At 45.0% G+C, this 12,322-nt stretch overlaps 1 protein-coding gene across 1 annotated transcript in view; it reads right to left on the reverse strand.

The window, feature by feature from the left end:
* LOC119161392 (nose resistant to fluoxetine protein 6) overlaps nucleotides 1-11,520 on the reverse strand; it is a 121,475-nt gene extending 109,955 nt beyond the window's left edge. Inside the window, exon 1 of the mRNA XM_075876626.1 lies at nucleotides 11,115-11,520. Coding sequence (XP_075732741.1) covers nucleotides 11,115-11,448 — 334 coding nt within the window. The 5' untranslated portion in view covers nucleotides 11,449-11,520. The remainder of the gene's footprint in view (nucleotides 1-11,114) is intronic.
* Nucleotides 11,521-12,322: the final 802 nt, after the last annotated feature.

Below are 12,322 nucleotides of genomic sequence, written 5' to 3' on the forward strand. Positions count from 1 at the left end.
ACATTGATGATGTGTACTCCAAGGCAACACGGGCCATGGGGTGGCTACGGAAGCTTGCAAACCGTAAAGTGGGTTTAAGAAGAGATGTGCTAATAATGATATATAAACTTTATGTGCGGCCCATCATGGAATTCGGATGTGTACTATTTTCTGGCAGCGCAGCCTATAAAATGAGACCCCTGATACTGCTGGAAAGAGAAGCGTTGCGTTTGTGTCTGGGTCTACCAAAGTTCGTTGCAAATAACGTATTGTATATGGAAGCTCGCCTACCTTCTCTGCTAAATAGGTTTAAAATTCTTACTGTGCAAGCATTCTTAAAGATATACAGTTCACACCAAAGACTCTCATTTTACGCTTTCATTCAAGAACCAACTTTATTTTTCGAAACCCATTGGTCGCGACTACACACCCCGCAAATAGTATTTGCACAAGCGCTACTAAAGCAACTGAATGTAAAAATTAGACATATTGGTCCAATACACAACCTAAAGTCAATGCTTAGCATACAATTCGATGATATATTTCCTCATAACGCGAAACAATTGGCATATAGGTATTTAAATGACCAGTTAGCAGATTATCTAGCCCACCTAGAGACAAGCAATATCATAGCGACTGATGCATCTGTCTCTAAAGAAAAGGCTGGGGTTGGCATCTTCTCTCCTTCTTTGGACTGGTCTTTTTCGATTCGACTCCCAGATTATACCCCGGTATTCATGGCAGAACTATTGGCCATTGTTCTTGCCCTACGCAAATTACCCTCAAGCGAATCATTAGCAGTTATCATTACAGATTCGTTATCAGTTTGTAATGCACTTTCTACGGCAGTAAATTCAGAGCTGATGAATACGTTTCGGCATTTAGTACCGAAAAATGTAAAAAAACTGCATTTGCTATGGGTACCAGGTCACCGCGGATTATATTTGAACGAAATGGCGGACTCTTTAGCAGCAGTATCCCTGGGTGGGCCCACCATCCCAGTTTTGCCAGATACGGCCTACGTAACCGCGCTAAGGTTCCGAAATGCTTGCCTGCAATGGGGAAAAGGTAATTTGGATAAATATAAAGATTTCGAGCATTTGAGCTATTGCTGGAATAAACAGTGGTGTGTATCTCGCCAGTTAGAGGTCACTTATACCAGATTGCGCTGCGCAATTCCACAACTGAATTATTACCTTAATAAAGCTCAGCTCAAGGCGTCACCGCTATGCATTTGGTGCAACGAAATTGAAACAATTGAACATTTCTTTTTATTCTGTCATCGTTATTCTTATCAGAGAAAAAGATTTTTAGTAAACCCATTACAAAAGCTCGGAATACAAGTAAATTTACCAGTAATTTTATCACTTGGCGGAACTTCATTTGGTTACTGCCACAGGGATGTATGCTCCGCTGTGTTTAATTACATCAACGCAACTAAAAGATTACCATGCTAGTGAACCACTACCTTTTCAGATCTTTAGTTTATGATTCGTAGTTATGTCTTTCAAAAACAAAAGATGGTTTGACCGCTTGCTCAGCACACATTTTTGTTTTTTGGCAGTATTATTTTAAGCTACTTTTTCAGATTGGCTTCATTTTCAGTTTAGTTTCAATTAAGTATCCTGCCGCCCGGTTCTTGGCCCATCCCCCTTTGTGGGTACGCGCCATCCATCAAAGGTCATCAGCATCAGCATCAAGTCTTGATTAGGTTGGCCCATTTAACCGTGTTTTCCCTCATCCACTTATGTGACGGCTGCGCGATTTCGCAGGCGTCACATTATGGAAAGCTTTGCAGATTCCTCCAAATATCAGTCCTTATATCCTTGGCGGAGATAATTTCTTGCAACACGTAAACTAGAAGTGGCATTTACGAGGCTCCACTGTTGGGTGCCGATGCTGAATTTCTACCGATGGTCATGAACATTTTCAAATGTGCACTTTCTGTGGCGAGCTATAATATATAGATCATTTGTTCTCGACATGTAGGCGATCAACTACATCTCAAAGAGTCAAGTTAGAAAGACCTTTACCTGCTATTGAAATAAATTTATCTGTACCCGTAATATTTTCTTTTCGAGCCTCTATTTCTGGGTTCTCAAGAGTGAAGTTTGATGTGAATGTTCTGAATCATCTCAATGAAACGAAACAATTAACTAGTTGATCAATAGTATTATCCTTTTTAACGACACATACCTTTTTACTTGAAAACACGGCGTAGATTTATTAGTTATATAATATAATAAAAAAGCACTAATTTGGTACCTTTGAAAGAGAATCAAAATATCATATAAAACATTTAGTGTTTTTATTCTATAACCTTCCTTATTTTACAACTATCTAAAACTTCATCAGACCATTCAATTCATGGCCGATCCCCCTGTAATGCGTGTGAGCCAGAGTAAAGGAGAACAAGAACAAGTAATGCGTGCCAGTTCATGACGATATATTTCTAGAAAATCACAGAGTAGAAGCGATGGCTTGCGATGTATTCTGATCGTGCTTCACTGTCCTCAAGCTACACGCCTGCAGCAAGACCGCCTTCGCCATCATGGTGCTTACATAGACCAGAACTGCGCCTTGATTGATTTGTGGGGTTTAACGTCCCAAAACCACCATATGATTATGAGAGACGCCGTAGTGGAGGGCTCCGGAAATTTAGACCACCTGGGGTTCTTTAACGTGCACTCAAATCTGAGCACACGGGCCTACAACATTTCCGCCTCCATCGGAAATGCAGCCGCCGCAGCCGGGATTCGAGCCCGCGACCTGCGGGTCAGCAGCCGAGTACCTTAGCCACTAGACCACCTCGGCGGGGCCAGAACTGCGCCTTAAGGTACCAATAATCATGGAGAAAGCCAAAATGTCACCGGCTGCCTTCAAACAGCAACACTATATCTACATGAAGCATGCCGAGGTTTAATCCATAGCTACACTGATTGTTCAGTTACAGCAAGAAGCTCAACCACCACGGTAACTATTCCGGCAAAATCTGTCATATTATACAGCTCAAAATGTACTACACATGAACTACCACTGCTGCACTAGTTGCCCTCATGCAGATCTTCATTTCGTCACAAAAAACAAAACAAGACAACGTCTCATTCGTGGTCTTTCCTCAGTGATTGAAAATCAGCCCTCCAAAACTCGTTGCCAAAATCAGGTGCTTTAACTATAAACAATGGTCGGTTTGAAGTTCTTTGAGGGAGGGATTCACTCTCATTGGTTTGCTTTGCGTATATGTACCACATCGAAAGGATTCAAGAGCACCTTTGAAAACGTTTAGGCATGCTGGCTGGAGTGTATTGAAATAGGGTTATAAGCATCTCTAAGGTGACTTCATATATATATATATATATATATATATATATATATATATATATATATATATATATATATATATATATATATATATATATATATATATATATATGTATATATATATATATATATATAGAGAGAGAGATCTGGTGTGAGAGAGAGAGAGGGGTAGAGAGAGAACATATTCGAAACAGATCTGTCTGGCTGGGTGAAATTTCACACGGAATAGCATTAGCTCCGCAGCCAACCTATACCACTGTCACGCGAACAGCCTTAACTCCGGTTAAGCTAATTACAATTATGGCTAACAGTCATTAGAGCAAGTGACATGGTGAACGTAAGCGCGGATCAAATTTTCTAAAGTTAAAATTTTAAAACTGCAAACTGACCAGATGTTTCGGAACTTATTCAGGTGACTTCTCGTCCGGCTCCAAATCTAGTAATTTTCATCGGTGGTGTCAAGCTCTACATCGTCCTTCTGTCCACCATTGCTGTTGCTGCGGTGTTTTTTTTTTTGCACGCATTTCATGGACCGTTCAGTGTCATTTCTCTAGGATCCCAGTTTGTTCGGAAATGGATGACGAAATGATACCACTCCACCAGCACTTTCTTAGTACAAAGACCATAACCTCGAGGTCTTTTGTTCTGCACGCTCCAACTAACAAGCTCGGCACCGGAATTTTTTCCTAACAAACCATTCTGATGTAGGAACTTTTTTTTAAAGCTGTGTAGAAAGGCGTCGCATGCATGGGAGTATACCTGAAGGAAGAGCCTAGCTAAAAGCTCTGCAGAAGGTATTCAACACACTCAAAATTTCATAATTAAGGAGACATCTGTGGACTACTTCTCATGCTGATCCCACACAATCGTTCCGCTAAAATAATGTGTTATAATACCATCATATTTTGCAAGTTCGCGGAAGATATAGTGAATCGCTGAAACATTGTGCGTATACGAAGCGTAAGGAACACGCACTGCTTACTAGTTTGCAGCGTGTACCGGACTAAAAGTATCCTTTGTCTATATATATAGAGCCGTGTAATTTTACCTTAAACATGAATTTCAACAAAGCCGTCCGCATTTGCGCATGCAAAACTACACGTACAGAATCTTTGGTGCTCGCCAAACCTCCCTTTTTCTTTTTGTTTAATTTTTAACCAATAATATTATCATTACAAACGTAGGTATCACAAGAATTTTTCAAAAATGTTAAACTTCATCTGCCTATGGCTTGTACGGACATACTATGTTGAATGAGGTGATAGTCTGCTCGCCAATTTACACTTGCAACATGCATGCATGCATTTGCCGCCCCGATTCGAGTAGACCACAACCTCATCAAGCAGTCATTTCAAAGACTATGGGGCCAAATACGATTTGATTCAGTCTGTGCCGAAGACAAATATCTCTGCTTTTTTCTCTTACGTGCTCTGATGCTCTGGCGCCGTTCGCTACTCTTACATACAGGCGCGCGAAGCGCCGCATACGCTCAGTGCAGTGGCGGCGGCAGTGGCGGCGGCACGCAGCCGTCATTCCTCCGCGTTTCCTCAAAAGCACACCGCGGGCTTCGCTTTCAGGCGTTTGTCAAGTTAATTTTAGCGGGGAGGAAGTTCCGCGGCTCGAAGACCCTCTCGGTGCCGGCTCGCACCGGATGCAGATTACGGAAGTTATGTGGACTCCTGTAAAGCGCGGAAGTCTCGGTGGGCTCCCAGAAAAGGAAATAATGATAAAAAAAGAAAAAGAAGAATGTAAGAAATTGAAGGAGAAAAAACTGGCGTTACAAGAAGGCGACAGGTTTGGGAGGTTGCGAGGAAGTTAGCGCAGACGGCGACCACACTGAGATAGCGATATGTGCCTGTTTGTTCCGGTTCTGGCATTGCTTACGTAAGCTTGCGTGTTTGCTGCCCCGCTTTTGGCGGTCAAGAGGAACTTGCAAGCTGATGGAACCCGTTTACGCAACACCTAGTGTCCGGAAACGGGATTAGGTCTCAGGCTCGTGCTGCGGGTGAGTTTAGAGGTATAGCCCTGATCTTCAGAAAAAACTTATCAAGGACAACCGACCATATATCAACCGAGTTGAAGGATTGGTGTTTCCCGGTCGCGATTACGCGAAGGGCGGCGGGAGCTCACGCTCCTGGTCCCGAGGAAAGTTATTTCTCAATTTCTAGTACGTGAGGGAGTGCCAGCCACCTATTATAACGACAACAACAGCAGGTATATACGAATGACAGCGCACATCCCTAGACCTACGATTATGACATTCACGTCCGTCTTTATCTGTGAAAGAAAGGTTGGTCGATGGTACAGCTATGTGCATAAGTTACTGCTGCTCGTGAATAAGATGATTAGCTGAATGCTTACGCTCAGGCCGTCAAATACAAAACTCGCGAAGCAACGAGAAACCTAGCTTTGCTGAAAGGTTGGGACTGCCATAGAGGCGCTTCCGCTTTCTTATTAGGCCAGTAAATAGTGGACAATATTGAAACCTGTGCGCTAATCTCACTGAGTCTAGAAGCAAAAGTTGAGCTAGTTGTGGTTCACGATTGGGAAGTACAACCATGAATCTGCTGCACGAACTCCATGGCTTGTTGCTCCACGAGGTTAGGTCGGCTGCTTGACATATGTGCGTGCACCTTTTCATAAGCTTTAGCTGTGAAAAAATCAAGCGCCTTGCCACCTCTTCGTTAGTCCTTAACCCTATTTTTGCTCTGCTTTTACTTCCGAACCACTGAGTTTTAGGTTAAAGGAATAAAGATTTCATGTAGAGTAAATTGGGGTAGTTATGAAACGTTGAAACACGACCGGTTAACTTTAGATATAAGCATCATTACCATTATTTTAAGTAATATCCGCATTCGAGAACGCATATCCTGCAAGCCGAGTGCCCTTGATAGCCAGCAGCCCCACCACGGTGGTCTAGTGATCAAGGTACTCGGCTGCTGACCCGCAGATCGTGGGATCGAAGACCGGCTCCTGCGGCTGCTTTTTCAATGAAGGCGAAAATTCTGAAGGCCCGTGTGCTCAGATTTGGGTGCACGTTAAAAGAACCCCAGATGGTCGAAATTCCCAGAGTCCCCCACTGCAACGTCACTCATATTCATATAGTGGTTTGAGACGTTAAACTCCACATATCAACATCATGATGATAGGCAGCAGCAGCAGGATTAACAAAAAAATATTGAAAGTTTCCCTTCAACAACTGGTAGACTGGTAGTTCTTCAGGAAAACGCGATTACGAAATTGTCCACCGCGGTGAAGCAGTGGCTATGGTGATCGGCTGCATAACTGAAGGTTGCGGGTTCGGTCCACGCCACGGCGGTCTCATTTTGGATGGAGGCGAAATGGTAAAAGCTCGTTGTGAGTGGGCGTTACAGAACACCAGATGGTCAAAACTTCTGGAGCTCTGCACTGCTGCGTATGTTATAATCATGTCTTGATTTTGGGACGTAATACCCCAGATGTTATTGCTAAACACTGCTGACGAACCATGGAGCAAACAGTGAACCGTAACATGTGAAAGCTCATGTCAGAGCATTTCAAGGTCTGTATTGCCCGAAGAAGAGCCGTGGCACGCAGTTGAATCCATGCTTAGTGGGTGTTGTTGAGACTTTCGTGCACGCATGAGACCAGCGGTGCAAATACCCCACACTGCCCACCGTCCTTCAGACGCCGCGCTTGGGTAATTCGTTGCTGAAAAGGGTCACGGCTGCGAAAGGTCGTCGGTTCCGTCATGCATAACGGCGCGACGGGTTGTACGTATAGCAGAAACGCCCGAAGCCCTCCCCGATGGCCTGATTTCCGCCACTCGCTACACAAGCTGAAGTTTCGCTCGGGCACCTTCTTTATCTCTTTGAGGTTATGTGGATTACACTTTAATTCTTTTCATTTCTTTCTTGCTTAGTTCACGCTTTGCAGTCGCAACGAACGATCGTGCAGAACAAGCAAATGCGCTCAACCGCACAGAACAGCAACGTGTACCCGCTGGCCAGTTCCGTCAGAGTGAAAGCGGAGGAGCCTGTCGAGCCGTTTTCCGTCTCGGCGAAACGGAAGGACTCAATCCACCATAGCGATGTCGATAAAGTGTATAGCTCTGCGTCTCAGGTTATTTCCGAACTTCCTTTATGGCCATGTGCTCCACGGGCCAGAGATAGAGCTCGCTTCCAAGTGTGGTTGATTACGGGGCCGCTTAAGACGCGTACCCAACTGATCGTCGGCTTTACTCTGCGCACACGTGCACTGTAGTAACAATCCATCAGCGTACATCGCATTCTAGTCTCGTTAATTTTGGCAGCTTTTACGAGTGACCCCACAGCTTCCGCATTACGTATCTAAGTTCACAACTAGGCCCGTGTGCTCAGGTTTGGGCGCACGTAAACAACCCTACGTGGTCGAAATTTCCTGAGCCCTCTACTACAGCGTCTCTCATAATCATATGGTGATTTTGGCACACTGAACCCTACATATCAATCAATAAATTCACAACGTGCAATCACTGCCTCACCTGGTTAAACATGAAAAGTCAGTGCGCATTCAAGAACGTGCTTGAAGCACAGATCTTTTTGTGTCGCAGAAGCCACAATCAGCCGACGTATCTATTTCAAAACACAATAATTTTGCGCATTCCCTGTCACCTAACTTACGAAGAAATAAAAAAATGTCAGCTAGAACAAAGTTCATGATATATCGCTCAGTAACGACAGAATGTCACCCTCGAAAAGCTTTGCATTCAACAGTCGGTATGAGAAAACTGTGCGCAAGAACACTTGTTATTTCACCAATTTCGATTTTATGAGCACTCTTATATAGACATTGCGCAATTATAGTATTACTAGAACTGTTACAAAGTGGCTTCCCCTACCCAAAATTTACACGCTAAATGCCTGTGAAATGCCCCGCCACGGTGGTCTAGTGGCTAAGGTACTCGGCTGCTGACCCGCAGGTCGCAGGGTCGATTCCCGGCTGCGGCGGCTGCATTTCCGATGGAGGCGGAAATGTTGTAGGCCCGTGTACTCAGATTTGGGTGCACGTTAACCCTTTCGGCCCTGGCGGTGTCAATTGACACCACCGCACAAATTTTCCCCTAGCGTCTCAGAAACCTAACCAATACAGCTCATTCTTGGGGGAATATTTCTTCAACGATCCCCACTGCAATTGACACCAATATTGCGGCACGTTTGTAGAGGTAGCAGCCACAAAGAAGAAGAAGCGTGACCGAGGTCTTCTGTGAAGCCGAGGCACGTTACTTGAGGCGGGTAAGCGCCATTTTCGGGACAATGTACCGAAGCTGTTTCAGTGAGTATTAGGCTGAAAAGTAAGACGTTGGTTTCCGTTCTCTGTGCACCATTATTTCGCAGAAAAAAATAAGCCACTTTTTATCATTTTCCAATCACAGGGCCCTAATTAGCTAATTTGATGTTGTGTTAATTAATCCCAAAATTCTTGTACCAGTGGTTCAATTTTTTGCTTGTAGCCTTCTGAGGTCCTAACTACAAGAAAAATGCACACAAAAAGTGTAGCTGACCAAAATAAAAAATTCAGGGCTGAAAGGGTTAAAGAACCCCAGGTGGTCAAAATTTCCGGAGCCCTCCCCTACGGCGTCTCTCACAATCAAATGGAAATTTTGGGACGTTAAAACCCACAAATCAATCAACAAATGCCTGCGAAAGTACCACATAAAACCTTATTACAGATGTATTTCATAAAAAGAAAACACTTTTCTGGCAACGCATTTTATACAACTTCAGGTATGGTGGACGTTCCCTCAGCCAAGATCAGTGAGCAATCCAAGATTTTTTTTATTAAGTCTTGCTTTGGGGACATATACAATGCTGCACTTGTCTATAAATAAACAAGAAAGAGTATAAATGACAAGTCGTTTGTTTTAATTTCAATATTTCGTGCTTGATGCAATAAAATGGCAAAATGGGTAAGTTTATTACAACTACATGATATTTAAAATTTTCACGAGTGGATTTTGCTTTACGAACTGTTAGGTGCCTGTGTATTTACGCAAATCGATAAACGCCCGAAATAATACAAATGGTAATGCACGTTATATAATGACACAACATGTCATCGACGGAAGGCGTACTTGAATGAAATGTGGTTCATTGCCAGTACGGAACGCCCTGCCAATGAATATTTCAATGAGGGCGCTAATGATGCACTACGCACGAGTCGGAAAGCGCTGAGCGGCCAGCAAATAATGCGCAACCGATGAGGCAGTTTGGATACAATGACCTCTTTCTCGCGCCCAAGATCATAGGATAATGGGTCCTTGAATCACGCGGCCCCTGCTGGCCGCTCGGTTGGTGGCGCCACGGTCTACTTTCTTTCTTTCTTTCTTTCTTTCTTTCTTTCTTTCTTTCTTTCTTTCTTTCTTTCTTTCTTTCTTTCTTTCTTTCTTTCTTTCTTTCTTTCTTTCTTTCTTCCTTCCTTCCTTCCTTTCTTTCTTTCTTTCTTTCTTTTTTGTTTTCTTTCTCTCTTCCTTTCTTTCGTAATCGTCTTACCACTTTATCCTGGCATTCTGCAGGAGATGGTCATTGAGGAAAGATAGCTCCCAAGCGTCTGCTCCAAACCGGCATTTACCGCTGCTATACAGGCTGTAGCGCGTACTGTAAGTCCCGGAACGGGAAGCGGTGACAGTATTCCACGCTCTGGGGCCGGCGACATCGTGTTTCGTAACAGGTGGCGCATATCCCTTAAGACGCCAGACAGAAGCACACAGCGCGATGGTACAAAGAAAAGTGCTAGAATACGCGACCAACGGGACGAGGCACCATGAAGGCGCTCCCTTTTGCCATTTAGCTAAGCATACGTACCCCGTTTCTTGCAGAACATAATTATTACCATCAGGTTGCGTTGCAGCCACTTAGTCATACTAACATTTTGGTGCATCACTGTGAAACTGCGGAACTAATTGTTTTCCATGCATTGTGCAACAATAACACCAAATAAGCAAAGCTTTCTCAGTCAGAAATGTGTTGTGCGCATCAAAATGTTAGGAGAAGAGACAAAATCAGTGGTTGATGGGGAGAAATGATGGCTAGCTTGATTTTCTGATACCTTGGCAGGCGTGCGACTACGGTTAAAGTTACGATCAGTAGCAGAAGGAGGAGGTGAGTGCGATAAGCGCTGGGGAACGGTGACTTTTTTTTTTTCAATACTTGCACTTGGGTCGCGGAAAAACGATGCCCAAAGGGTTAAACACCTAATTTCTTCGTTTTATTCAGCACCTGAAGACTCTTCAACTGTGCTGCGCGCTCTGAATCGTGCGTGCAAATACAAAGAGGCGGCATTTAAAATGTTACGCCCCTGTGTTTACATGCAAAGTGCCTACACGTGCTGAAGCTTAAGTTTCCAACTTTCTTGCTGTTTATTGATAGCAAAATGCTTTGGTCACGAGCCCGAAAACTTCCAGAAAAAATAAGGGGAAGCTCTCTCAGCTTCGAGCATCGTTCATATGTTTCACTTCCGTGTCGCCATGGAGTTGGCAGCACAGTCTTCATTTTTTCTTAGAGTTACCTAAAGGGTATATGCACCAGTCTTTGAAGGCAAAGGAAACGTATATCCAACTTTAGTTATATTGATAACATGGAAGCCTTAGTTAACAGCAGGCAACCACGTACACTGCTGCTGTCTCAAGGCAGCCGCGGTGTGCGTGGTCTCACGCAATATCTTCTCAAGCCATTATATACTGTTGAGAAGCAATCTGGACAACTAGAGCTTACAATGTTCGCGAAAACGTGTTGACAATTGAAAGATAAAAGTAACCAAGAATGTGATGAAAGCCAATGTAACACAAGCCAACTTACGCCTGAGAGCCCAGGGTTCGAACTTTCGCATGCCCAGAAGCACCCGGAACAGCGCTGCCGAGCAGTCACTTGTGACATTGGAGCCAGTACCCAGTGCCGTCATGCGAGGCAGAGACTCGTGGATTAGACGGTCCATGAGAGCCCGGAGGCGGCTCTCTACGTCCGGGTGGTCGGGCACAGTAGTGGCGCTGACGGGCGCTTCGCCACCGGCTGTCGTGTCACTGCCGACGTCTTCTGCCACGGCGCGCGACACTTGTGGCTGTTTCGTGGCTGCCCGCGCGACGGCAAGATAGATGCAGACCGCGGTGACCACGAGTGTCCTGCGTGTCCACATTGCGGGCGCCTCAGATAGTAGTAGCAGCTGCGCTCACTCGCGATGCTGTGAAGGGACACGAGTTGTTGTTCACTGACGCGGCCTCTGGTAAGAACTGGAACTCCTTTCGACTGAATGGAGAGCAGGCGTTCTTTCCTTCATTCCTTTCACCTTCTTTCGCTCCTTGCTGTGTTGTGCCTCACTTCTCCCCCACTGTTTCCCGCCTTCAACCAGTCCGGCCGTCTGCACTTCCTTCCTACAAGAGGGCCTTCTCCTCCTTCCAGTTCCTCGAGGAAGTCCGGCGGAACAACGAGCCGCCCGCCGTTCGCTCACCCATTTTTACAAGAGCAGGAAGATTGCCAGTATACGAGCACGGGGGCGGTGGCATCATAAGACGATACACGCTGTCTTCTTTCGCGTGTTTGTATGTGCGTGTGTACATAGGTCCTGTTGACGAAAATGAATGACGCACACAGCGTGCGGCTGAGGCCATCCTCATTGCGTGACCACGGGCTGGCCTTTCGTCGTCTAAAAGCTCGCGGTTCCGCCTTCGGTGAAAAGGCAACTGTTTTCAGCACGGCTTTCGGTGGGCCGTACGGGTACCATTAAAAGTAACGGCCGCCCTAGGAGCAGTATCATGCGCAGCCCCGTTTGGCAACACGACGTGGCCTTCTAGTCGATGGCTTCCTGAACCCTTCGTTTCACTGTTGCGTCAGACGCGTTGCTTTTTGAGAACGCGATTATCGGCCAGCGACGACGTGAGTTGCTCGAGGCATGGATTGTGTGCTTTGACTCCGCCTATTTTCGGAAGCAATTTACGTCAGACACGGCCGTTTTGTCGATGTCTTTTCTCAAAAAATCATCGTAGTGTCATCGACCTCGCTAGCCGGATATG

The sequence above is a fragment of the Rhipicephalus microplus genome, chromosome X, assembly GCF_043290135.1.
Source record: "Rhipicephalus microplus isolate Deutch F79 chromosome X, USDA_Rmic, whole genome shotgun sequence".
Taxonomy (NCBI): domain Eukaryota; kingdom Metazoa; phylum Arthropoda; class Arachnida; order Ixodida; family Ixodidae; genus Rhipicephalus; species Rhipicephalus microplus.